A 27316-nucleotide genomic window follows, 5' to 3' on the forward strand; every position below is an offset into this window, starting at 1 on the left:
TCTTTTCCTGTGAGACGAAGAACCAGGAGGAACTGTCACTAATAACAGCACCTTGTGTCTTGAGGGTCTCACCTGGCTTTCTGCCTTTTGTTTGAGGTTGAGGATGTAATTTCCCAGGCTTCCTGCGTAGCATACTTCCCCTGCCATTTTGGACTATCCCTCTGTAATCGTAAGCCCAAATAAACCCTTCCCTCTACAACACAACAACAGAAAAGTACCCAACTCAAATCATGAGTCGGGAGAGGCCACTCAACGTAAATTACTGATGTAATAGGTCAGATATGAAGACCACATCTACCTTCTAAATTCCTGAATGAATTGTCTGTCTGACCTACTAGCACCTTGTCATCTACCTCGTGATTGCTGAGCACCTCAGTGAGTGCCCACATAGGAAGTATTTTATAACTAAGAATTTATACAATACTAAAAAAAGTAGCTAAAAAGGAATATTTTCTTTCCTCTGTACTAAATTTAACCTCATTCTGACTGAGAAGGTAGATATCTGTGGCAGATCACACAAAGCCTTCAGGTTTTTAACAGTAGTCCAAAAGCAAAGACAGATCTCTCTCTCTAAATGTGCTTTCCCTGACCTTTGCATTTACTCCACTAGGTGGCAGCATCGAGCACTGTTGGAAAGAGGCAGAATTAGCCGCCGCCATTAAACCTCCCTCTAGAAAAAGCATCTTGATGAACCGTTTCATTCATATACATATCCTTAGCAACAGCTAAGTTATACATTGGCATTTTTTTAATGCTGGCCAAAGCTGTGTGTGGGAATGTTAACTTGGTATTTTTCTAAAATTTAATCCAGGTCCACTCACATCTGCAAACCTGAAGTTCCTCTGTGTCCATAGATGGCTTAAGCAGCTTCCGTGGCTTACACTCATTGTCTCTCCATGGAAAGAACTCATTGAGGGGGCTAGAGACGTGGCTCAGCTGCTCTTGCAGAGAACTCAGACTCAGTTCCCAGCCCCTGTCTGTAACTCCAATTCCAAGGATCCGATGCCCTCTTCTGGCTTCAAATGGGCACTGCACCCATGTGCACAGATAGAAATCTTCAAAGAACTCACTGGCCATGTCACTTCAATACTGAGTGTTGAGTCAAAATTCAGTCTAGGCCCCAAGAAAGAGTTGGGGACAGGCGTTTCGCACCCCCCACACACACACACAGACACACATTCAGGATCCCTCCCCTTGCTCCAGTCTCTTCTACTGAAAAAGCAATTTAGATCCTACGCTCATTAAGTGAGTTTTGTTATGTAATGTCAACCGAATGACAGACAAGGTTCTGGGATGATAACGTTGTGCTTCTTATTATGGAAAACAAAAGCCACGTAATTAGGGAATAAGGATGCCAGCAGCTGGGGGAGACTGCAAACGACCTGGGACAAGTCTGTTTGTCTCGGGAACATTTTAGCATGGTGGTTCACAAGGATCAGACCCATTGGTCCTCTGCATAGATAAATGGTGCTTGGGCGGGGCGAGAAACAAAGGCAACTTCACACTGAGCATTGCCACTTCTTTCTGGGTCACCCAGAAATCCCTGCACAGAAGGCGGGATGTCATGAGTTATCTGAAGGGTGACAGAAAGGGGTCAATGAGCTGAGAAATTCCATTAGTCTACAGTGTGGCCTCAGAGGCAGAGAGCACAGCAGTCGGTAGGGGGATGCAGGGGTGGGGGAGAGGAGAGGACAGTCCTGACCAAAGCCAACAAGAGCAAGTAAGGTGCCTGGGGCTGAAGGAAGACCAGCTCGCTTGCTTCCCCCGACTTCTTTTTTAAAAGGATTCAGAGTTAAATGAGAAAATAGAAGCATGTCTCAGGCCTGTCATCTCAGCATTTAGGAGGCTGAGGCAGGAGGATTGGGGGACAAGGCCAGTTTAGTTGCATAAGATTTGGGGGGCTGAATAAGTCTAGAAGAGGAGAAGGAGAAAGAGGAAGAAAAAGAAGAAGAGGAACAGAGGAGAAAGAGAAGGGGGAAGGGGAGAGGAAAGGATGAAGGAGGGAGAGAAGAGGAGGAAGGGGAAGGGAAGAAGAGAAGAAAGGGGAAGAAGAAGAAGAGAAAGAGGAGGAGGAGGAGGAGGAGCAGCAGCAGCAGCAACAACAACAACAGCATGAACAACTGAGGGCAGGAGAGATGCCTAAATGGACTGAGTGCCTGCAGTTCCTACAAGGACTCAAGACCAGTTCCCAGCACCCAAGTCAGACATGCCTTAGAGTAGCTGTAATTCCAGCTCCCAGGGATTCAAAGCCCTCTTCTGACATCCTCAGTCATAGGCAGGCATGGGCTGCGCACCCGTACATGCAGACAGAACACTCACATATGTGTAATAATAAGAGAAATAATCAACACGGTTCCCAAGGCCTTCCCTGGAGGCACTTGCTGCTGCTGCTGCTGCTGCTGCTGCTGCTGCTGCTGCTGCTGCTGCTGCTGCTGCCTGACTTCCAGCCCCTGCTGGGCATGGTGTACCATTTAATCCCTCCCCCTCTCCCCCTCTGCATCCTCTCCTGCCCTCCCCACCTCTACCAACAGGGCTATGTCCTCTACAATCCACACTGAAGCCCTGACTCCTTGCATTGATGACTTTTCTCACTGCTGTGGGGAAGGAATAGCGTAGGGCACTGGGGCGTCTGGTCTCTGTATCCACAGTCAGAGAGCGGGGAGAGAGCGGCAGGCGCTGGTGCTCAGCCCCGTTTCCCTTTAATTTAGTCAGGGACCCAAGCCAGTGAGTTGGTGCCACAACATTCAGGGTGGGTCTTCCCTCCCGGCTGCATCCAACACTGAGGCCGTCTTACAAGTCCTTTAGATGTCACTTCGGCCTCAGTTAGGTGCTGTGATATCTGCCATCCCAGTCTCCTGTTTGCCAAGGGTGGACTAATTAATAGTCATCTTAATTCTACTTATTTCTTCCTGTGTTGATAACCACTGTAACTCTGTAAAGCAGGACCATTTCTATCTATCACGCACGTTTTGTCTACATGTATGTAAGTGTACTGTGTGTGCCCCGAGTCCCTGCGAAGACCAGAGGAGGGCTTTAGATGCCCTGTAACTGGAAGTGACAGATGTTTGCGAGCCACCGTGTGAGTGCTAGAAACGAAACTCAGTCTCTGCGAGAGCAGCACGTGTTCTGAGCCGCTAGCCATCTTGCCAGCACCGTAATTCCTAATGTCTGTCAGGTATTTGTAGAAAAACAACCGAACCTTAGTAAGACATTCCTTATAGAAAATGGCTGTAGAGACAGTCAGAGAAGCAAGCACCTGTAACCTCAAACACTTGAGAGTCTGAGGCAGGAGAATCACTGTGTAGTCGAGTCCAGCCCGAGCTACAAAGTGAGTGACACAAGAGACCCTGCCCCACACAGATAACATCAAAGCCACTATGTCTGAAGGTCAGCTGCTGAGGGGTACATCAATGGCCACCCGCAGGCTTTGCTATTGGAGGAAGGCTCTGTCCCATGGGCTCAGGTGACAGAGTCCCTGGTTACTTCTCAGGGATACTGAAGGTCACTTCTGAGAATGGTGACTTCACACTCAGACTTACAAATGTCCCATAAAGTAAGCAGAGAAGGACAAAGAAGCCAGGCATCTTGGTGCCAGCATTAGGAGGCTTCACCTCTAGGCCAATGGCGCCTCAGAGATACCAGGTGTACTGGCTGGTTTTGTGTGTCAACTTGACACAGGCTGGAGTTATCACAGAGAAAGGAGCCTGCCTTGAGGAAATGCCTCCATTAGACCCAGCTGTAAGGCATTTTCTCAATAAGTGATCAAGTGGGGAGGACCCAACCTATTGTGGATGGTACTGTCCCTGGGCTGGTGGTCCTGGGTTCTATAAGAGAGCAAACTGAGCAAGCCAGGGGAAGCAAGCCAGTAAGAAACATCCCTCCATGGCTTCTGCATCAGCTCCTGCTTCCTGCCCTGTGTGAGTTCCTGTCCTGACTTCCTTTGTGGATGAACAGCAATGTGGAAGTGTGAGCTGATTAAACCCTTTCCTCCCCAGCTTGCTTTTTGGTCATGAAGTTTGCTCAGGAATAGAAACCCTGACAAGACAGTAGGATGTGCAAGATGCAGCTGTGGAACCAGGAAGATCTTCCCCTCCTCCTCCACCGCCTGCTGCTCCCCCTCCTCCCCTCCTCCCAGCAGTTGGGAACCAGCTGCCTCCTGCATTCCTGTCACTGAAGAGAGGTCCCATCCCCCACAGCTCAAGTCACCTGCACGGAAATGAAGCTGTCAGGTGACACAAATGACTATTACAGCCATTTCCCTTGAGGCTTCACCTCTAGCCTAACGGCACCACAGAGAGGCCAGGCCCAGCACCACAGGGTGTGTGAGGAAGCTCCCTTACTGGCAGGGGGTGTGGTCCTAGAGCTGAACGCTCAGCCTTAAAACTGAACACTGGAAAAGGCGGAGTGCGAGGTCGGGACCGAGAAACACCGCTCGGTGGGTCTAAAATCAGTCCTAAGCAGAAATGTGCACACGGTCACGTGCACAGGAACACAGGGAGAGGGTCAAGAGGAGGAGGAGGACAACAAGACATAGTCCCTCACAGCCAATGTCATTTGCTTGCTGCCACAGTCATCGGTCCTTCCAATGTGATGGGACTTGCCTGCTCGTTTCCATGGGCAGGGCAGGCTGGGTGGCTATGTGGCTTTTAAAACCTAAGGTGTTGTGATAGTTCGAAAATGCTTGGCCCAGGCAGGGGCACAATTAGGAGATATGATCTTGTTGGAGGAAGTGTGTCACTGTGGGGTGGGCTTGGAGACGCTCCTCCTAGCTGCCTGAGGATGCTCAGTCTGTCCCTGGCTTCCTTCGGATGAAGATGTAGAACTCTCAGCTCCTCCTGCACCATGCCTGCCGGGATGCTGCCATGCTCCCGCCTTGATGATAATGGACTGAACCTCTGACCGTGTAAGCCAGCCCCAATTAAATGTTGTCCTTATAAAGCTTGCATTGGTCATGGCGTCTGCTCACAGCAGTGAAACCCCGACTAAGACAGGCGTGTCCTGCCAGGCCTGTTACAGACGAGGTTGCTGGGGCCTGCTCTGAGCTGCAGGGCAGCACAGCAAGAGACAGCTCATAGGACTAGGAATCTCCTCAAGGCTCTGACCATACGATTCCAGCAGCTGGCTGGGAAGAGGAAAACGCAAACAAAAAAGCCAGGGGAGGCAGAGGCAGGAGATTACCCGTAAGTTTGAAGTCGACAATCAGGGAGAGAAGCTGAGACCCTGGCCCTCAAGAACAAGCACCCTGGTCCAAGCCACCAATCCCAGAAGTGGGGAAGCTGACCCAATAGGATTGGCGTAAAACTGAGGCCAACCTGGGCTATTACAGGGTAAACTCTAGGCTAGCAGGGCTAGGCTAATGAGAACTTGTCTCCTCCAGACAACTATAACAAGTAAGGTGTTGTGTTTCCCTCCGAGACTGAATGAAACATTCCATCCATCCAGAAGCTCTTCAAGCGGTAAAGGTGAACAATTCAGAGCAGTTCCAGGGAGTGAGTCCCCGATTCACTACCAACATCCCTGGCTAGAATAAGAAACAAAAGCTGAGCGTCTGTCTCAGAAAGGCTAAGCTGCAGAGAAGACCTGAGGCTAGGCCAGCTGAGGAGGAAGGAGAAACCAGCCAAGCGGCCTGGAGAGATTTAGATCAACAGAGAAGCAACTGGAAAGGACACTCCCACCTGTTGCTGCCTGCAGGCTGTGGCGCGGTCAGTCCCCAGCTTTGGGAGCTGTCACCTGTGCTTTGGTGATGCAGCTGTCTTTGAGCCATTTCTGCTCAGGTAAGTGACCCCTCACCCATATCCCTGTAAGGAACGGTCATGAAGCTCATCGGCTCACCAAGCTGGACTTAGGTGGTATGGGCTTCAGTCTGTTATGGGCTCCCTATCTGGGGCATGTTGTGGCTCCCAGGGAAAAAGGTTTGTCAGCCAAACGACAAGTCCCATACTAACCTCTATAGTTTAGACATCTCCAAGGAGGCCAACTAGGCCAACTAACCAGGGCTGACTATGAGGGAGCAAGAAGATACCAGGTCAGGTGACCAAGGGCACAACACTGAGAGCAAAGACAAACAGACATTACCAATCAACACCTGATGTGCTGTGAGCAGGCACTGTAATCAATGTGGAATCATGTAATCAATACCTGGGAGTCAGAGAACATGGTGTCTCCATGGAGAAAGTGAGCTCTTCAACAAAGGCCTTGTTCACATGGGCGAGGTTTAAAGGAAATAAAGAAAACTTTAAAGCAAAGGAATGGCCAAGTGAAGAAGCCTTTAAACACATTTTTAAAAAATCAAAAAAAAAAAAAACCTTTATACTACAATTAAATCCTTGAGTCAGGCAGACTGCCTACACATGTAGCCCCCAATACTTGCAGGCTGAGCCAGAATTCAAGCCACAGGAGCCATATGTGGTGGAACACACTTTTAATCTCAGAGTTCAGGAGGCAGAGACAGGAGGACTTGGCGTTCAAGGCCAGCCTGGTCTATAGAGGAAGTGCCAGGGCTACACAGAGAAAGCCTGTCTCAGAAGGACCTGGGTTTGATCGCCAGCACCCACAGAGTGGTTCACAGCCATCATTCCTACAGTTCCATAGGATCCAACGCCTTCCTCTGACCGCCTCGGGCACCAAGCACACAAGCAGCATGTACAGATATGTAAGTGTAACACACGTACAATAAACGAATCTGAAAACAATCCGGCCCTGGCTTCTCAACAGATGCCAGTCACAGACAGAGAAGCCGTCTGCAATGGACTCACCATAGAGAGTAGTAGGTCTGGCAAGATAGCTCAGTGGGTAAAGGTGTTTGCCAACAAGCCTGGCCTATCCATCAGCCCTGAGTTTTATTGTTCGAACCTTTCCTACCAGCTCCTGAAGGCTTCCGGTGAAGTATATTTCCAGCAACTTCTCTTTGGGTGGGGACCCTCTCTTCCTATTTTTTTTTTAGATCAGGAATTGCTAAGAATTCAGGGTAATAAACATAAAACCAAACACTCTCCCCTGACGACAAAACTTCTGCAGTATGACCGCATCTACCTCCAAGGGTCTTCACGAGGGTGCCACATCCCTGCAAGCTCAGGACCAGCAATTAGATCAAAGAAGGTCTAACATTACTGGGACAGGTATGTATGGGTGTGTGTGAACTGGTGTGTGTGTGTGTGTGAGTGTGTGTGTGTGTGTGTGATATATGTGTGTGTGTGTACTGGTGTGTGTGTGTGTGTGTGTGTACTGGTGTGTGTGTGTGTACTGGTGTGTGTGTGTGTGTGTACTGGTGTGTGTGTGTGTGTGTGTGTGTGTGTGTGTGTGTGTGTGTGTGTTTCAAAAAAAATGGAAATGACTTTTGGAGCATTCAAGATGGCTCTGTAAGGATGAAAGAAACTTTCTTCAAATCCCAACCACCCAAGCTCCTTCCTTCCGCACAGCACACATAGTAGAAAAGCCAATACTCAAGATGTCCTCTGACCTCCACACACACGGTGGCACACACAAGCCCACTCATGTGCACACACCATCTCAGACACCCATTCATGCACAGACACACCCACTCATGTGCACACAGAAAATAAATAATTTTAAAAGGCTTTTTAAATGATAAAAAAAGCAACCTCCTCTAAATAGAATCAGGCCGTACCTCAATCCCGATGAATGTGGGGCGGATGTACAGACTGGCAGAGGTTGAGTAGGGGACCCACTCTCGGTCGAGCTGTATGAGCTGAAGAACGCATTGCAGAAGCTCCTCCTTGTCAAACTCCTGAAAAGACAGAATCCCTAATAAGTTCCAACAAAGGACACAGATGCAGAATCCCGGGCCAGAGAGCTGACACAAGCTCAATTTTCAAAGCTGGTCCCATGCTGCAGTCCTGATTGGGTCCTCGAACAGCGAAAACATCGTGAGAAGTATCTGTAATAAATGCTTTTTTTAAAATAATCTGTGAATCCCTCCAGAAACCCATGAATTATTCATAAGGGAAAACCTGAGAAGTTAGAGTCTCTGAGGCTTCAGGGTGGCTCGGTGTGTAAAGGCACCAAGCCATGGAGCCCAACGACCACATGGTGGAGAGAAAGCCAAGTGGCTTCTGAACTCTACACTCATCTTCCTGCCCCAAACAGAGAAACAAGTAAATAAATGAGATTTTTGAAAAAGAAATTAGATCCCTATTGACCATACTCCCACATCAGTTATAATTAGATTTTTACACTCAAATGTAACAAGTTATGGTCTTTACTTTAAGGTGGACATCTGTGTCCCTTCTATCAATTATAGTTGGATTTTATACTCAAATCTAACAAAATATTATGACTTCTACTTAAAGTTTGGTATCTGTGACCTCTTCTGTTCTCGACTGTAACTCAATATCAGGATCAAGTGTAACAGGATCAACTAGATAACAGGATCAAGTAGAAGTATCGTGACTTCTACTTTAAAAAGGAGAAAGCTACAGCTTTAAGGTTTAAAACAACCCAGCAAACATAAAACACAAACCACAAGGGAAAACAGAGGTAACACTTGCCTGTTTGAAACTTAAATTCTGACCTCTCAGAACAGGAAGCTGTTGGTGAGATACCATTGAGGAATTACACCAGGGCATGTTCTGAACTGAACACTGGTCACAAAGACAAGGGGACAGCTCATTCCTCAGGGGATGTCAGCTTGTCCCAAAGGTGACAAACACGCTTTGTAAACTAGTCAATCAGTTTCCACTCATTCACAAGCCAGAGAGGGACACCTTTAGAGACTCGATGACTTATGCAAGGTGGAACAGTGACACACACTAGCATGATCATGGTGCACAAGCATGATCACAGAGCACTAACATGATCACAGGTCACTAGCATGATCACGGTGCACTGGCATGATCACAGAGCACTAACATGATCACAGAGCACTAGCATGATCACGGTGCACTGGCATGATCACAGAGCACGAGCATGATCACAGTGCACTAGCATGATCATGGTGCACAAGCATGATCACAGTGCACTAACATGACTACAGAGCACTAGCATGATCATGATGCACTAACATGATCACAGTGCACTAACGTGACCACAAGCACTAGCATGATCATAGTGTACGAGCATGATCGTCACAGTACATGAGCATGATTATCACAGTGCACTAGCATGATCACGGTGCTCTAGCACCGTCACAGTGCACTAGCATCAATACAGGGCACTTGCATGATCACAGGCACTAGCATGATCACAGGACACTAGTATAATCACAGTATATTAGCATGTTCTCAGCGCTCTAGCATGATCATGGTGCACTAACATGATCTCAGTGCTTTAGCATGATCATCGTAAATGGGCATGATCACAGTGTAGGGATGTCAGATACTGGGATGTCAGATACTCTGTTTGTTTGCTTGCTTGCTTGCTTGCTTGCTTTGGATGTGAGAGCAGAATGTCTATGAAACAGAAGGGAACACCCATGTGCATACCGGCAGAGTGGTCCTCACGGCAGATCGGCACATTCTTTTCATGTTGAGGTCCGGCCGGAACAATCGGATCTTGTTATCAACTCCCCGAAAAGCCTTCAAGCCTTCAAACAACTGAGGAAAAGAGAAAGGTCTCAGAAGGTGACTAAGACGATCTTAGTGGTTAAGTTGCTGCCCTTGGCCTCAACTGGAATGAAGAGGGGAGGTGGGGCGGGGAGCGATATGGGAACAGAAAAAGGGGTAAAAGGGTCCTTTCAGTACTCAGCCCGATGGGCAACCAGGAAAGGACAATCTAAAGTATTGTGGTACCGCCTCCACCACGCCATGGACAATTAAGGAAGAGAGGAGAGCAGGGAAGGAGGGAGGGAGGGAGGGAGGGAGGGAGGGAGGGAGGGAGGGAGGGAGGGAGTGGGGAGGGATGGAGGGAGGAGGAGGAAGGGAGAGAGGGCTGGCTAACTGCTAGCCTAGGTTTTTGGAAATAGTCCTTTCTTGAGGTTTGGCTCACCAAGACTACACTGACCATGATACCAACTGATGGGAACTTAAACCACACGTGACAATATGTCCTCCCAACAGTGCCTAGTTTCACAGAGGATTGGACAGCTGACGGTGTATTCCTGTAACGGGGTGACCACAGCTGGGGGTGTGCTCCCATTACACAGTGATCACTACCTCCCACTGCCCCCCAGGATCTCCCTGGAAGTCCCATGTCACCAGAGGAAAATGCAAAGTCAAGGACTTGTTCAGGTTTACCTGACACATTAAGACTTCTCATGGAGAGATGGCTAAATGGTTAAGAGTACGGCCTACTCTTCCAAAGGTCCTGAGCTCAATTCCTAGCAACCACATGGTGGCTTACAACCATTCGTAATGGGATTCAATACCCTCTTCTGGTGTGTCTGGACAGCTACAGTGTACTCATAGCATAAAAGAATATATGTATACACATACATATATTCTTATATACATAAGAAAGCCATATATATATATATATATATATATATATATATATATATATATATATATATATATATATGATGTCTTCATAGGCAATCTCACCCTTAGACTATCTTTATCTATCTATCGATCTGTAATGTTCAATGGTTTGGGAAGCCGGTGACTGACGGAGTTGGGATGGACCCTCCAAAGGTTGACATCAACAGCTAAGAGCTCAAGGAAGTCTAGCTGACAGAAAATTCTAGTTAACTTCTTTCTTTCCCTTCCATGAGTGTTTGCCCACGTGTATGTGTGTATGCAGTGGCCAGAAGAGGGTTCCTAATCCTCAGGAACGAAGTTACAGCTGGTTGTGAGCCATCATGAATTTGGGTCCTCTCCCAAGCAGGAGGCTTCTTGTCAACTCACCACCGTTTTATTGAATATCATTTATCCAATAAAGATCCTAATATTTTGTATGACAAAGAAACTACTTCACAGGTTACTTCAGTGTGCTGTGTGTGTACTGCAGCCTCAGGGGAAAGCACTTGCCTCTGTGAGGAATTTGTGAGCCAAACTAGTTACATTATTTTTCGTGGACACTGGTTTACTTGAAAGGTTGTCCTCTGACCTCCACAAGCACACCTTGGTGATCTCATGCCCTCCCCTCACCACACACACACACACACACACACACACATGATCACATAGATACACACAAACATGGGGACCTGAGTTTAATCCACATAAATGAAAGCCAGGCAGGTGGTAATACTTGTAATTCCAGAACAGACAGACAGATCCCCAGGGCTTGCTGGTCGACCAGCCTACGCAGTCCCTAACCAATGAGACCCTATCTTGGAGAGCAAGGTGGACAGTGCCTTAAAAGGCAAGGTCTGTCTGCCCATCTGTCTCTCTCAGTCACACACACACACACTCACACACACACACACACACACACACACACACAGGCACACACACTCTGAGGGGTTTGGGAAGGGCAGATTTCTGAGCTGAAGTTCTCTGAAAAGGGGACAACTAAGCTAGAGCTACCACAGAACTAACTCTCCATAATAGTGGACAGCAGGAATGTTGTGGATCCAGAACCCAAATCATCCTGAATTACCTTTAATCTCCATGACCATTAATTCCCCACCTGTGTTTCTAACCTCATAGTCTCCTGAATGCCGATCATCAACCAGAAACTGAAAGGACGTCATCAGACAGTAGGTGTTTCTACTTGGCTACCCTGCTACCCAATGATGTCCCCACCAGCACATTCCATAAACCTGCTGACTGGTGACCACTTCCATGGTGGGCTGTGTCATCCAGGCAACCTGATTCCACGTGCCCGTGGCTCAGCATAACATGCCTCTTACTCCCTCTGGACAAGAGCTGTGTGTCACACACCACACACCTGTCTCCATGAACAAGGAAGTTCCCGGGAGAGAAAGACTCACGTGGCAGCCTGGACAAGGACACATAATGGAAAACTACTGCCTCCAGCACTCACAGAGGGGCACTCACTGCCTTCAGACCCCAGTAAGGACACTCCGCAGCTATGAACTTCTCCCTGGGCAAGTAGGCAAAGAGCCAAGGGGCATGCATACACCTTTTCTAGATCAAATCCCAAATATGAACTTTCCCAACGTGCCCCGCCCAAGTAGTCCTGAGCCACTGTCCGCCTCAGTGGGCCCCTCACCCTCTCTCCAACCAAGGGCTAGCTAGGGGCTGCCTCACACTGTGTGGCTATTCACAGACAAGAGTGCAGGGCTGGAACCCAGAGCTTCATGTGTGACAGAAGAAGAGCATGCTATGGATTGAGCTGTGTCCCCACCCCCAATCCAGTTCTTTCCCCCTCCTAACTGAAAATAATTTTTTTCTCACATGTTATATGCTGATTGGTTTCTCTTCCCTCCTCCCAGGTCCCTCTGAAGGTCCCTCCCTTTCTGTCTCTCATTAGAAAATAAACAGGCGTCTAAGCAATATAGTAATAAAATATAACAAGATAAGACAAAAGCTAACACGTGGGACTTGGGCAAAATAGGCGGGGAAGAGCCCAAGAGAAGGCAATAGAATCAGATCCACTGGTTTGCACACTCAGGAATCCCATACAAACTAAACTGGAAGTCAGACTAGAGATGCAGAGGACCTGGGGCAGACCCTGTGCCTCTTCCACTCTTTCTGCCTCTTTTTCAGCAGGGGCAAAGTGGGGGGGAGGGTGATGGCTCCCTGAGCTCTCAGGGGAGAGATTTGATGGAAACATTCTATTCAAGGCGGAGTGTTCTATGTATGCTCTCTCACTTTTTACATTGTGTCGGGCTATAGGTCTCCACATCTGTTCACTCTGCTGCAGGAAGAAGCTTTTCTGCCAGTGGCTGATCTATGAGCACAGCAGAATACCCATTTCATTGCTACATTTCTTTTTAAATTTTAGGTTTGATTTAGATTTAGTATTTGACTTTAGGTCCCTGGGCTGTCTTTTCTCGGGCTCTAGGTTGCCTGAGCAGTGCCAGATCCAATCTGGTTCTTACTGGAGACATGTCTGGTAACTCGGTGTAGCTAATCAAGCCTTAGGAAGAAGCGCTGTGTTTTATTAGAGCACTAGTAATGTGGAGAAGGCTGTGGCTTTACGGCAGAATAACTGTAATTTGAGGCTATTTTTGGTTTTCGGGCTAGCAGTGGAACACAGTGCTTTATTCATACAAGGCAAGGGCTCAGCGCTGAGCTACAGCCCCGGACCCGACATTTTCTTTAAAAACGGTGATCCCAGCATTTGGAAGGCTAAGCCGGGAGGACTGCTATGATTTTGAAGCCAGGCTGTCACCAAAAATAATAATAACATGAAAAAAGTCTAACTGAAATTCCGGTTGATGAACTCCAAACCCCAAATTTTTAAAATTCTTCCTAATCACTCCCTATAAAGGCCAGCAGTTCTCAGACTGTGGTGCCCAGGCCGCTGGGTGACATAGCCTCAGAGATGAATGGAAATCAGAAACCGACGGTAATTCTGGCTGCTAGGTCTGAGAACCAGGGACCCTAGAGGCTCCGAGGTTACCTCAGCCTTCTCTGAAGGGGAATGGTCCGTCTACCTTCCATCTGACTCGAAGAGCCTGGTGTGAGTATGACCCAGCAGACCGTGCGGCTGGCAGTCATCTGGGAATATGAAACCAATCCTTAAGTTCAGACTGGTGCGTCAATGCATACCTGTAACCCCAGTATCTAGGAGGCGAAAGCAGTCGAATCGGGAGTTCAAGGCCAGCTATACCGTGGATTGGAAGCCAGCCTATCTTTAGAAAACAAAACCAAGGTACTAAGGAGCTGTTTGGTCATCTTCTAGAACAGGGGCTGCCACTGGGTCAGGAGTCTTGCAACATACACTGTGTTGGCAAAAGAGGGACTCCAAAGGCAGGGCTGGTCGCTCCCTGTCAGACCCGAATGTTTACCCAAACCTGGAGCAGGCTGGCACCCCCATCCTGTGACAGAGAGGGAAACATCAGCAAAAACACCGGGTCCTTGAATCTTCTCTGGGAGGCCAAACATTTCTGCAGATGTTACCGCTGTTTATCCCGTGTTTTAAAATGCCTGTGGTGGGAGTCTGAAGCCAGAAGCTGGTTCAAAGGCAGATCAGTCTGCTTCCAGGAGGTCTGTTTGCTCCCCAAGACGGTGTCTCCCATGCAAGGACCATCCGGGCCCAGCCCTGCTGATCTCCCCAGATCAGATTTGATCTGGTGCATTCTGACCATAGACACCCCCAAGTCCCTTCCTACTGGGTGTTTTGAGCACCCGTTTAATGACGTGACTTCGGCTTGCTCTCTCAAATGGGCTGTCTCTCCCCGTGAACTGGAGCACGTTTTGCTACTTCTCTGGTGAGTCTGTGTAGCCTCCACCCACTATTCATTCTTTTGCTTTGTGCTTGCTCAATACCTGTCACTCATTCAAGATAGCGAGCGAACGACCTGTCCTATGGACTGCACAGACACTTCACTGAAACAGTTGTCTGTCTGCTCGCTCCCTCAGCACCAGGGACGGATCTACAGCAGTGGCTCTCACAACCTTTGGGTCATGACCCCTTCAGTGTTCGAATGTCCCTTCCACAGGGGTCCCACATCAGATATTTATGTTACAATTCGTAACAATCACAAAATTACAGTTATGAAGTAGCAAGAAGATAATTTTATGGTTGGGGTGACCGCCACCTGAGGAACTGTACTAAAGGGTCTCAGCGTAAGGAACCACTGATGTACAGCCTCCAATGAACTACCTGATTTTATTCTTTCAAGAATACAGATCCTCTACAGGGAGGACAAGATGGCTCATCAGGCAAAAGTCCTTGCTGCTATGTCTGATAACCTGAGTTCAAGCCCAGAGACCCTTTTAGAAAAAGGACAGTCCCAAGTTGCCTTCTGATGCCTGTATACATGGCATGCATCCACCCGTACAGACACATACAATAAATAAATACAAAAAAAAATAAGTTACTCTCCCTACCTATCACAAATGAAAGTATTAAGTCATAAATGATTGTATTTCCCAAGTTCCATAGACCTCCACTCTTTTATTTTTTTTAAAGTTTTTTTTTAATGTTTAGATTTATTTATTTCATATGAATACTCTGTCACTCTCTTCAGACACACCAGAAGAGGGCATCGGATCCCATTACAGATGGCTGTGAGCCACCATGTGGTTGCTGGGAATTGAACTCGGGACCTCTGGAAGAGCAGTCAGTGCCCTTAACCACTGAACCATCTCTCTAGCCCCACTCTTTATTTCTTAAAGACATTATTTATGTGTATGTATGTGTGCATATGTGTGTTCATGTGCAAGTGATTGTCGAAAGACATGAAGAGGGTGTCCGATCTCCTCGGAGCTGGGGTCGTGAGGCGCCATGTGGGTGCTGAGAACTGAGCTATGGTTCTCTGCAAGAGCAGCAGGTGCTCTTAACCCCTGAGTGAACTCCTCAGCCCTGATTGTGAACTCACTCGCTCCTCACATCGGATCATTACATGACTGGATTCCAGGGTGTTCTGGTGGGAAATGCCAACTCTAAACACCATGAAATGAAAAGGACCTCTGTAGAGTACAAGATCTCTCAAAAGCACCATCTTGGGATCCAGTATTCAGAAATGAGTATTTGATCATCGCTATTAATAAGTTTCCTATGGTCATTTTCAGTCCCTTGGTAGATTAGAATTTATCTCTGTGACTTCAGTGTTCTAGGGAAAGCCATTCTGTATGGGGGGAAAAAACAGAATAAAATAAAATGTAGGGCCAAGGAGATGGGGCAGTATCCTGCATATCTGGTTAACTATGTATCTGCAGAGGACTGAGAGATGGGTTCTCCAAACACTCCAGTGTGAAGGAGAACGCTCAATGCCATCCCATGGGCTGGTTATGAGAAAGCAGTTAGCACGGGTGTCTCATCCTGAGACCCATCACAATCACTCCAAGATCTGAGAAGAAGAGAGCCCTTAATAAATTAGTAATACTCATTGCTTTGTGGTTCTTTGAGGGTCTGTGGCCTGGTCTGGCCAGAAAGAAGGGCATGGTCTAGATTAGCCTTGAACTTTCTGCTCATCTCCTGCTTAAGTTGCCAAGCACTGAGGTTACAGTCATGGCCATACCTGGCTTAATGTGAACTCAGACTTCTAACTTCCCTAACCCTTCTATATGTTCTACACACACACACACACACACACACACACACACACACACACACAAAAACACTAACATCACAGATAAACCAAGTCAACTTGCAAAACTAGCTCTGAGACGTATCCATTTGGCTACAGAAGTTTGAAGACATTTATGACGACCTCCAGACCTCCAGTAAAGACAGCAGGGTCTGTCCCCTCCCCCAAACTCCCTTCCCCCTCCCCCCTCCTCCCCCAGAAGTTTGCAAGGCAGAGAATCATGGCCCACGGCAGCTCTCAAGCACTTACTTCCACAGCATAGTGCAAAACAGAGGCAGCGGGATGTATGGACAAGTTTTCAAAAGGCTTGATGTGAGGCTTATCCCATCCATACTTGGAGGTCCACTCCACCATCAGCATGTGGTCAGTGAACGAAGCTCCAAAGACCAGCGAGCTGGGGTCGGGCTTCTTTTTTAAGACATCGGCTTTTGTGATAATGAGATCTTTGGCCTGTAGAGGAGAAAAGGAAAGAGCTTGGAGCCCACACTGCACTGGCTAGATGATCCAATGGTGATGACATGACTGTAACCAGTCATGAGCAGAGTGTTGGGGACTTGCTGCAGTTAGTAGGGTGCTTGCAGAAGCCCTGGGTTTGACCCCGGCACCACAGAAAGACCGGAGGCAAGAGGTTCAGAAGTTCACCCACCTTGTCAAAAAACAAAACAAAACAAAACAGAACAAGTCTCACACAACAACCCCAATATAATGCTCTTAACACTGAGAATCGAACAGACCCAAACCTGTGCTCAGAGTTCAGCTGCCGAGGTGACTCAGCAAAATACATACACCTGCCACCAAGTCTGCAAACCCAAGCTTGATCCTGGGACCCACATGGTGGAAGGAGAAAACCGAGGCCCGGCAAGTTGTCCTCTGAGCTGTGCACAAGCGCTGTGCATGCATCCCCCCCCCTCGGCCCCTCCCCCACAAACGATGAATAGCTACAATTAAAAATGTAAACTAATAATAATCTTAGAGCCGGGGAGGTGGCTCTGTGGGAAAGAGCACTTGTCGCTCTCACAGAGGACCCAAGTTTGGTTCCCAGCACCCCGGTGTTGGTTCATAACCATTTATAACCATTCATAACCATTCATAAACACTGTCTTCTGACCTCCATAGGCACAATGCATGCACACAGATATGTAAAGTCAAAACACACATTTACTTCACAAAACAAAATGAATCTAGAAATCTATTTTTTTTGTAGAAAAAAAATCAATAATTCCTACAATAATTCGGTGGTGTACACCTATCATCCTGGCACCCTGGAGGGCTGAAGTATGAGAAGAGCCACAAATATGAGGCCAGCCTGGGCTACAAAGAGAGTGCCAGGCTAGCCGAGGTTACATAGCATGGCTAACTCACAAACAGATCCCTGCAGCTGCTTTGGTTGTAATCCCACAAGAAGCAAACTTCAGGGCTGTGTGTGGGAGGTGTGCTGAAATGATTTAGGAAGAGGAGGGTCCGTTCCCCATTCCCACCAAACCCAAGTGGAACATCTCCCAAAGGAAGGGGAATCCTCCAGGAAACACAGCAGCACCGCTCACAGAAGGATCTCTAAGGACCAAGCCACTGCCCACTATGGCTTTGCTCCACCTCCCCAGAACATTCCAAGCACAAGTCTCCTGCTCCTCCAGATGCAGAGGCTGGCAGATGGGCACAGCAAAGAAGTACTCTCTCTCTCTTTGAAGATGGACAGGCAGAGAATGGAGCCTCAGATACAAACGCTGTCCTGGGAGGAGGAGACAGTAAACAAAAGCCCTCCTATTCAGCCCCACAAAAACAGGGAGGTAGAGAACAAGTGCCCTCAGCTGTTCTCCACAAAGCCAGCCTGACCATCACAAACACCCAAAGTCACCTCACTTCTGACCCTTAACTTGAGAACAGACATTCAACAACAGCAACAACAACAACAACAACAGTAAATTTTTAAAAAGAAACTATAAAGAAGAAAGCTTTTGGTGGGGGTTGGGGGAGCGTCCGTCAGAGCCTCTTGTCACTCAGGCTGGCTCAAAAGCTCTCCATACAAAGACTCTGAGCTGTGCACACCAGACAAGCGCTCTGCCAACTGTGCTACTCCCCCAGCCCCCACCCACAGTTTCTGACCCTGAGATTATTAGCAAAGTTTCTCACAGGAAGACACGGAACAGGTCTGTCTGTAAGACGGACAGTGTGAGCTGACCAGTGAGCCCGGATCCTAGACACGACTTAAACACCGCAAAGCCAACGGACATTGGCTATTTAAAGTTTTATTTGTTGTTGTGTGTACATGGACACGCTATGTATGAATGCAGGCACACTCCACATAGCCGTGTGGAGCTCAGAGGTCAATTTTGGGATTTGGATCCCTCCGTGAACCACCGGTACCAGGGATCAAACACGGGGTGTCAGGCAGGCTTACCCAGCACTTACTTTTACCCACTGAGCCACCATGGCCCCGATTTCTTTTTTTTTTTTTTTTTTTTTTTTTTACTTTTCTATTTTTTGGAGCTGGGGACCGAACCCAGGGCCTTGCGCTTGCTCTACCACTGAGCTAAATCCCCAAACCCCCCCCCCCGATTTCTTTTTAAATGACATGATCAATAATGTGAATGATTCTTCAAAGGACCAGGGAAACGTTGCTCTCCCAGCCACTATAAACCAGCTCTGGCTTCACTCGAGGCTGACTGCACACCACTCTTAAATCTTCACCAAATTTATAACTCTGCAGTACCGCTTCCTGACAAGGAATGAACAGCCATCAGACAGCAAACAGCTTATCCCAAAAGCGGGGCTTTCTCTCCTCCCCTTACCCATCTCCCTCCTCCAGGCAGCTGCCAAGATTACAGCTTGCCCACCCTGCTACTTTTCTCTTGAACTTTTAATAAAACTGTCTTCAAGCTTTAGGATAAACCGTAAGTAACATCATCAACCTTGAGGGTGCCCGATTTTCCTTTTTACTCAACATCAGCATTCTTTTTTATTATTCTTAGCACCTTTAATTTTATTTAAGCTTTAATTGCAGAGGCTCTGTGGCTCGGGGAACGCACAGAATGTTCCAAGACTGTCCGAGGTCCAGCCCCTGCTTCCTAGACAATGTGACTGTCAGTCAAGGACAGACATACAGGTTAGCATGGGATATCCACAACGGATTATCCATACCTCGATCTAGTATTTTTGAGCTACTCTGTGTCTATAATGCCATGGTCATTAGAAATAACCATCCTGGGGTTGGGGATTTAGCTCAGTGGTAGAGTACTTGCCTAGCGAGCGCAAGGCCCTGGGTTCGGTCCCCAGCTCCGAAAAAAAGAAAAAAGAAAAAAAAAGAAATAACCATCCTTGCTCTGCAAGCAAAGGGGAGATAAAGAAATAGCCAGGAAACTAAATCAAAAGGTGGTTAATGTTTTGAAGAACCAAAGAAACTGAGGAGAAGGGGCAGGGAAGGGGACAGGATGTTGATCTTGGCTTTGCAGAGGCCTGCCTTGTGTATCTGAGCATGCCTGAATGTAGAGAGCAGGCAGGACATCTACAGACCCAGGAGCAATGTATTTCAGGCAGATGGACAAAGTAGGACATAGCAAAGACCCCTGCTGCAGGAAGAAGAGGAATGAGAAAACAGAGGTGAAAGGACAGGGATCCTACAGCCATTGCAGTTGGGAAAGACAAAGTGTGGACCAAGATAGATGGCTATGCCCCGATATACCAGCTCTCTAAGGCCTCTCTGGCTGTTTTGCTGAGACCACAACCTTTGCCATCTCCTTCTTTCCAGGACGGTAGTTTGCTATAAGCTCAGTAGGCACAGGAAACCTCGTTCATACCCCTCTGCAAGCCCCTGCCTGTCTAGGGAACAGGGAAGCCTGCAGAGGAGAGACTCTCCTGTCTTCCCTGGAGGCTTAGTGATTGAACAAGCAAGCCAGCTGTGGTGAGATGTAAGAGTCTGAGCAATGCTGAGCTTTGTCCAACCTCACCAGGCTTCCCTACCTCCACACCAGTGATTTCCCAGGCCTGGGCCCCCAAGCCTCTGAGATCAACTTCGAGGTAGTTCTTGATCCACAGTCTGTCTGCCAAGCTAAACATCGCTTTCGAAACTTTGTGAAAAATGTCTACTCAGCCCCAGCTTCTCGGAGTTCTGGGTCCATTGAAACGTGATCTGTGATCTAGCTCATGGTTTTTACATTTTCCCACAGTAGGGCGATAGCTTAGTGGGAAAGAGTACCTGCTGGGAAAGCAAGGAGCCTGGAGTTCAAATCCCCAGGTTAAGACAACCACAGTATCATTTATATGGTTGTATGCTCTGAACGCCTCCTAAAATGCTTCCAGAGCCTAAGCTATAGGGGCAGAGCATTTGCTTACGGTGTAAAAGTGCACAACACCCAGCACTGCAAAAAGTAGACAAATAGAAGTGGGGCCCACCTACAATTATCCCAGGCTAAACCAAGCGAAGCATCAAAGCTGCTTAATAGCCAAGCTGAGACACAGAACACCTTATATTCAAGTTAGTGCTTTTCCTCTAGAGCTGGAGAGATGGCTCAGTGGTTAAGAGCCCTGACTGCTCTTCCAGAGGCTGAGTTCAATTCCCAGCAACCACATGGTGGCTCACCACCATCTGTAATGGGATCCGATGCCCTCTTCTGGTGTGTCTGCAGACAGCTACAGTGTACTCACACGCATAAATCAATAAATAAATCCATTAAAAACAATTTTCCAGATGTTCCTTCTGTTTGTATGAATCACAATCTCTCCCCTGATTGTTTCCCTCTAATTCCAGTTTAAACAGAAAGATTGCCCTATATCCAGTAACACAAGATGTTGTGGCCTTTATAATTTCACCAAGAACTTAAGACATTTCTTTCTTTGAGACAGTTTCAACAACTCTGGAGATCAAAGGTTAGGGGGTTGTTTTGGTTGTTTGTTTGTTTGTTTGTTTGTTTGTTTGAGACAGATATACTATGTAGCCCCAGACAGCCTTGAGCTCAAAGATCCACCAGCCTCTGTCTTCTGAGTGCCGGGATTAAAGGCAAGGGCTTCAGTAGAAGTGAGGTGGGGTGAGACCTAAAGACAAGGCTCAGAAGCTAAGAGCACCAGCTGCTCTTTCAGAGGACCTGGGTTCAATTCCAGCACCCACAATGGCAGCTCACAGTGATCTGTAATCCTGGCCCAAGGGAACCCACACCCTCTCAGGCCTATGTGGACACCAGTCACACATACATGTGGAGGGAAGACCCATGCAGTGCTTCCATAAAGTAAAATAAATCTTTAAAAAGTCAGATGGGGCGGTACACATCTTTAATCCCAGCATTTAAAAAGCTAAGGCAGGTAGATTCCTGAGTTCCAAGTCAGCAGGCCAGCCTGGTCTACCTGGTGAGTTCTAGGCCAGCCAGGGTTACACAATGAGATCCTAGGTCAGAAAGAAAGTGGGGGAGGGAGGATCTAACCAACCAGGGTTTGTACAGTGATGTCTAATATCACGTTCATTGGAAGAAAACAGGACAGCACAGTAACTGAGGAATAACACAGGGCATATTAAGAACCTGGAACCCACACCGTAGAAGGGAAGAACTAACTCCTACAAGTTGTTCTGACTTGCGGGTGCCCACACACATACACAAAAGAAGTAAACAACACATGTAAAAATTAAGAAGGGGGGAACAATTTCCTGATCTGACATTCACAAGGAGGCACCTGAGCACTTCCGTTCCTCTCCGTGCTGGAAGCTGAACTAAATTCGCCCTAAGCCTGGTGCGTCAGCACTGAGAAGCACGGGGCTTCCCAGGGAGCCCCTGCATGTTTCTGCTGCACTGAGAAAGACGGCGCTCATCTAGTCTGTGCTGTTTATAGAGCCTCTCTGAGAATCTAATGAGGTCTGAAGAAGAAAATTCTACAGCTTTGGGGTCAATCAGAGGAAACTAAGACAAAGAGAGCTCATCTCTGGGGTCCATAGGAAGACTCCGAGGTAATAAATACAGCTCCTTAAAAGGAGATGGAGAGATGGCTCACCGGAAGAGTGCAGGCAGCTCTTCCAGAGGACCAAATTCACTACCCTGCACTGTGTCAAGAGGTTCATTGCCATCTCTAACTGCAGTCCCAGAGGCATCTGGTCTCCAATGGCACTCATACATGTGCACGCATGCGCACGCGCGTAATCACACACAAAGAGACAGAGAGACAGAGAGAGACATGCACACTTAAAAATAAATTGTTGAGAGAAAAAAAAAATGAGAAAAACAGCCCACAAAAAGAGTAAAGGCACACTGTACAAGCCTGACTTCCAGAGCGCTCAAGCCTTGGTGGGAAAGGGGAGAGACAACCCCTCCTACTTACCCGATACCCACACAGGCACCAATGGTGCCCTCTTACAATAACAAATAAATATATGAAAATTTAAAAATGACAACAGATTTTTTTAATTTTTGAAGAATTATATTTAAAAAATTAAAAAGGATGACTGCTTTCTCTGCCCAGCTGGAAAACTTGACCCTCACTCTAATGGGGCCCTGTCACAGGGGAACGGGACAATAATAAGAAAAGGACCTAGGAGAGACCTGGGAGGCAACAGTAAATTAGCGGACAGAAAACTGTAAGAAGCAGGGATCGAGGCTAAGAGTGTGACTCAGTAATAGAGTGTGTCCAAGGCCCTGGTCCAACAGCCAGCACCATGCAAAACCAAGATGGTGCTTCCAATAAAACCCATCATTTTTATTCCCCAGATTATCGATACTGTCTCGGTCCAACACCAAGAACACATGCAGAGCAGGTCAAATTTCAATTAACAAATACACTATTTTCACTATGAACTCTATCTTGCACTGAATGCTTTGCATGAAAGCATAGTCTTTTCTTTTTCTTTTCTTTCTTTCTTTCTTTCTTTTTTTTTTTTTTTTTAGATACCGATTTGCTGAATCATTGTCTTTAAAAGGTTAGCAGGAGTTCAAGGCCAGCCTGTATAGTTCCAGATCAGCCAGTACGACCCCAAACCTCTCATGTATTAGAGCTGAGTCCTGGAGGAAATTAAAGAACTGAGCCCAGGTTCCACTGACCGGTCACGTATGAATCACATGGGCATCGTGGAAGCCCTGCAGTGAAATTGCTTTAACGAACCGGAAATCACGCAGACAAAATCCACAGCACCTCACTGTAGTATATTTTACTGTCTTTTGGGTTAAAACAAATCGCTTGTGAGCAGAGGGCTTATCTTGAATTCACCATTCCCCTTCGAGTTCCTAGCACTGTCCCCGAACACTGAGTGTTCCTTCCCTGCGGTACAAAATTGATGAGTCAAGTTCCACTGCCTCTCTGGACCCTGCCTGCCAGGATGTGAGGTCACAGGGACATTCTGTACTATGGGTGACAATTGACAGTGGATATCAGAGCCAGGAAAGTGGCAGAGCCAAGCACCCATGAAGATCAGCAAAACCCTCCAGGCTGGGGGCTGGTGGAGAAGGATAGAGGGTTGATGAGTACTTAATGAGATCTTTCTCTCTCTCCCTCCAATAACTCCGCTGGGACGCATGAGACCGTGTCAGACATACGCCACACGTTCAGATGGAAAGAAAACCCAATCCTGGTCTGTAAACGTATTCCGTGACTTTTTTTTTTTTAAAGGAGAAAAGGTACAGTGCCCTTTTCTTGGACAAGCAGAGCGAAGGATTAAGCTGATGCAATGTAAAAAGCCACCTCGGATTCCTATTCATTAATTCGCTATTTTCCATAAAATGTATGATTCATAAAACAAACAGCCTGCTGTCGGGTAAATTTTGCTCTGCTGACTGTAATCTCCAATGACTTTTCCCCCTCCCTGGCTGTAATTTAAAATTCAACAACTCATTCGGTTTAAAAATTCCCCAACCCCTAATTTCAACCAGAAATGCATTAACTCAGTAACTTAACCACCACCCCACAGATGCCTTACCCTAAACGTCTGGGTCGAAGCTTCTGATCCTCCTTCTTCATCATACGACTCGGTCGAAGCTTCTAATTCTTCTTCTTCAGCATACGATGCCGAACATCCATTACTGCAGTCCTTTAAAATAAAAATAATTAAACCTCCATTAAGTAAAGCCAGGTGGGTCAATGCGGGGACCTGATCAAGGGACTTACCATCACAGAAGACAGAAAAGCCAAACCTGGACCGTCCAACACACAGGGCCAGCTCCAGCCGGAGTGACTGTCCTAGGCTTCCCACCCTCCCAGGTCTGACTTAATATATCTTCTAGCAGCTTGGGGAGGAGCTCCTTAAATTCCGGGTCAGCCCAGGAGCCAGGGTTCTCCAGCAATGAACAAGAAGGCAATTGTCTCCCGAATGTCCGAGTAAGTCGTCTAGACCGAGGGTTTAAGCCGTTTATAGAGAGGTGGGGAAAAAAAAATCTCTCGAGCGCGCTCAGCCTCGTGGTCTTGTCAATCACAGGCGCACAATAGGCAGGCTGCTTCAAGCTTGAGGGGACGCAGACTGGCTGAAACCATTTTCTCCACCCGCAGGGTCCCCCGTGCTTTGGCGGCGGCCAAAACATTACATTCGAAAAACAAGACCTCTTGATACTGGTAGCAATTAAATAAATAAAAGATACGGTGGTTCGGAATTAACTAGTGAAAGAGGCAGGCATTCATTCAAAAAGCTGGGAGCTAGTTTGCTAAATAGCTGGGAAGGAGGGAAGGAAGGGGTCGAAGGCAGAGGCAGCGGTCCGGATGTTTTGGTGGCAAAAATCTCCCCGTCATCCTCCAGTTTTCCTAGCCTAGACTCCAGAATCCCTGGTGACATCTCAGCCATCCCTAACGTGCCCCAGTTCCTGTGGCGACCCCCACGTTTTCTCCCCATATTCGACTGTGACCCCAGCATTCCTGTAATGACCCTTGAATCCCAACAGTGATCCTTCGGTGCCCAATGGAGAGCCCCAGGATGACCCCAGAATGCCCCGGGGGAGACACTCTTAGCTCCTGAGTCACTGGTGGCGACTCGAGAGCACCCATGAATTACCTCCATCCCTGAGTTCCCTAGTGGCGACCTCCGCTGCGACCTAGCGTCTCCCAAACCCTGCATTCTCTGTGACAACCTCCGAGTTTTCCGCATCTCCGAGTCTCCAGCGGTGACCCCCCCCAAACACACACACCCTATACCCCTTCGCGACCAGTGGTGCCTTGCGGCTACCGGAAAGCCTAGTGGCGCCCTCCCGCAGTAGCCCCCCCCCCCGAGTGAGACCCGCAGGATGCTGGTCCTAGCGCCCCTCGCCCTTTGCCACGCAGGTACCTGGCGGGCCAGGGTTGCAGTTGCCCGGGACAAGTAGGCCATGACAAAGCTGCGGGCGCGTGGAAATGCGTGGCACAGCGGCGCTGCCGAGAGCCCGGGGTTGCAGTTCGGCGGGGCAGGCGATAGAGGTATGATGGGAGAGCCACCAGCAGGCACCCGACGCAGGGACGAGCGCAGCCTCTGCAGCATCTCCGCGTCACGGGTGCGTGCGGTCACGCATGGCTGGGCGCGCGCATCCAGGACCCAGGAGCACCCGCGCTTTACTCAGGAATTCTACCCAGCAGGGACAACTCGGCGACACATTAGCATCACAACGGCGCTGTCTGGACCAGAGTTTGTAGCAGGGACCAGCATTTGTGCTTGGGCTCTGGCTTGCAACAGACCTCAAAACGTGAATCCGGTTCTCCAGGGCTCTGTGTCGCGGTTCGCACGACCTAGCTACCCTGCCGGTAGCCTCAGAAGCAATCACCATGTGTTATGCTTCAGGCAAAACAGCCGCCCTGCCAGCATGGTGTGGTGGTTGTCGGTGTGGTGGTTGTCGCTTTTAACCCGGCTCTTGAGAGGCTGACAAAGATGACTGACCCTACAGTGAGACCCTGTCTCCCACACAAACAAGCAAACACCAGGGGTTGGCATCCGTTTCCACAACCACTGCCAGCCCCCAGGGACGCAACACCAGCTGGTCTTGAGGCCTTGCACTCAGGTGTTAGAAGCTAACTCCATTTCTGCCCTCACTATCGATTTTTTAAAATGAGTTAAATAATAACAGGGCCTCCCTTCTCCCTATTGTTCAGACTGTTTTCCAGAGTGTTAATACTTGTACTTCTCCGGGAAAATAAAATTGGTGTTGTTTAGACCACAAAGACCTTCTGAGAACCAGGTCATTGTGACTTGAAAGAAAACTGGCCCACCATGATGACATTAAAACCTTGTAACAATGTGTTTGTGCTAAACGCTTCTGCTTGCTTGCAAAGGTCATAAAGGACCTACCTAAGAATTGCTCTGCTGCAGTTCAGACGCAGAGTCTTTCCTCTGCTAATGTAAGCTCTCCACACGGTATAACAACATGCGTACACAGGGACACATAGTTAAAAATAGTGCCTTCCCAGGAATACCGTTTTGGCATTTCTGACAGTGAGCTTCTATAGCAATATTAAAAAGAGAAAAAGAAGCTTAGATATATTTCTGGGTTCAGTGAAGGAAAAGGGAGAGGGGCCAGCTTTAGCCCCCTCTGCCCTCCTCTTGGGTGGAAAGCCCTGGCCTGTTCCAACAGCCTGAAGTGTTTCTCCAGTATGTGTTTCTCATTAACTTTTTTTAATGTTGAGGTGTATTTGTTCATAGTTACTAAAGTGCACGGTGGTTCCAGGGATTCTCAGTCAATGTCTCAGCTTACAGGCAGGGAGCCCTCCTCCTTCACAAAGTAATAGTGGTCCCTGGATTTTGAAATAGGAAGATGGCTTTCTGGGGAGAAAGCAGTTCAATCCGCCTGGTTCCAAAGTCCTTCTATTAAAGTAGCTAGACAGAGAGCAGCAATCTTGGAGGCCCAAGAGGGTGGACCCTTCCCCTGGTCAACCTTGAACCCCGCCTGCTGTTTTCCAGGTAAAACTAGAAAGGGATATTTCACAGCTACCCTTATTTAGGATTTAAAATTCTATATGCAATTCCGGAGGCTCTCACCCATGTAGAACTACTTCCTCTTTCCTGATCAAGAAAAAGACAGAAACTGAGTTTGACCTCTTGCCCCAAAGATTAGAACTTTAAATATTGCTGTCTTCTCTATAAGGAGTTAGTCTAGGTGGGTCTGTCGGTCACCTGGCCAGGATGTGACCTGCCACATGAGGCTCTTCAAAAAGCTTCCAACTGACTTACGTCAAGATCCAACAGATCTTGGCTACTGTCGGCATCCGTTGCTGCCCTGGCGCCCTTGGGCATGCGCATTTTACTGTCCAAGTCCACTTCTGCTCTACCCAAATCGCCAGGAATTGGAAACCACCTAGATAACCACCAATTAATTAACAGATAGGATCATAAAATGT

At 47.8% G+C, this 27316-nt stretch overlaps 1 protein-coding gene across 5 annotated transcripts in view; it reads right to left on the reverse strand.

The window, feature by feature from the left end:
* Bcat1 (branched chain amino acid transaminase 1) overlaps window positions 1-27316 on the reverse strand; it is an 82955-nt gene that overhangs the window by 24487 nt on the left and 31152 nt on the right. For 2 of the 5 annotated variants that reach the window (NM_001394001.2, XM_087656336.1), the window contains 4 exon segments: window positions 7628-7747; window positions 9441-9551; window positions 16313-16513; window positions 23949-24059. In NM_001394001.2, the coding sequence (NP_001380930.1) occupies window positions 7628-7747; window positions 9441-9551; window positions 16313-16513; window positions 23949-24059 (543 nt within the window). 5 annotated transcript variants of the gene reach the window in all.

The sequence above is a fragment of the Rattus norvegicus genome, chromosome 4 (assembly GCF_021556685.1).
Source record: "Rattus norvegicus strain SHRSP/BbbUtx chromosome 4, alternate assembly SHRSP_T2T, whole genome shotgun sequence".
NCBI classification, from domain to species: domain Eukaryota; kingdom Metazoa; phylum Chordata; class Mammalia; order Rodentia; family Muridae; genus Rattus; species Rattus norvegicus.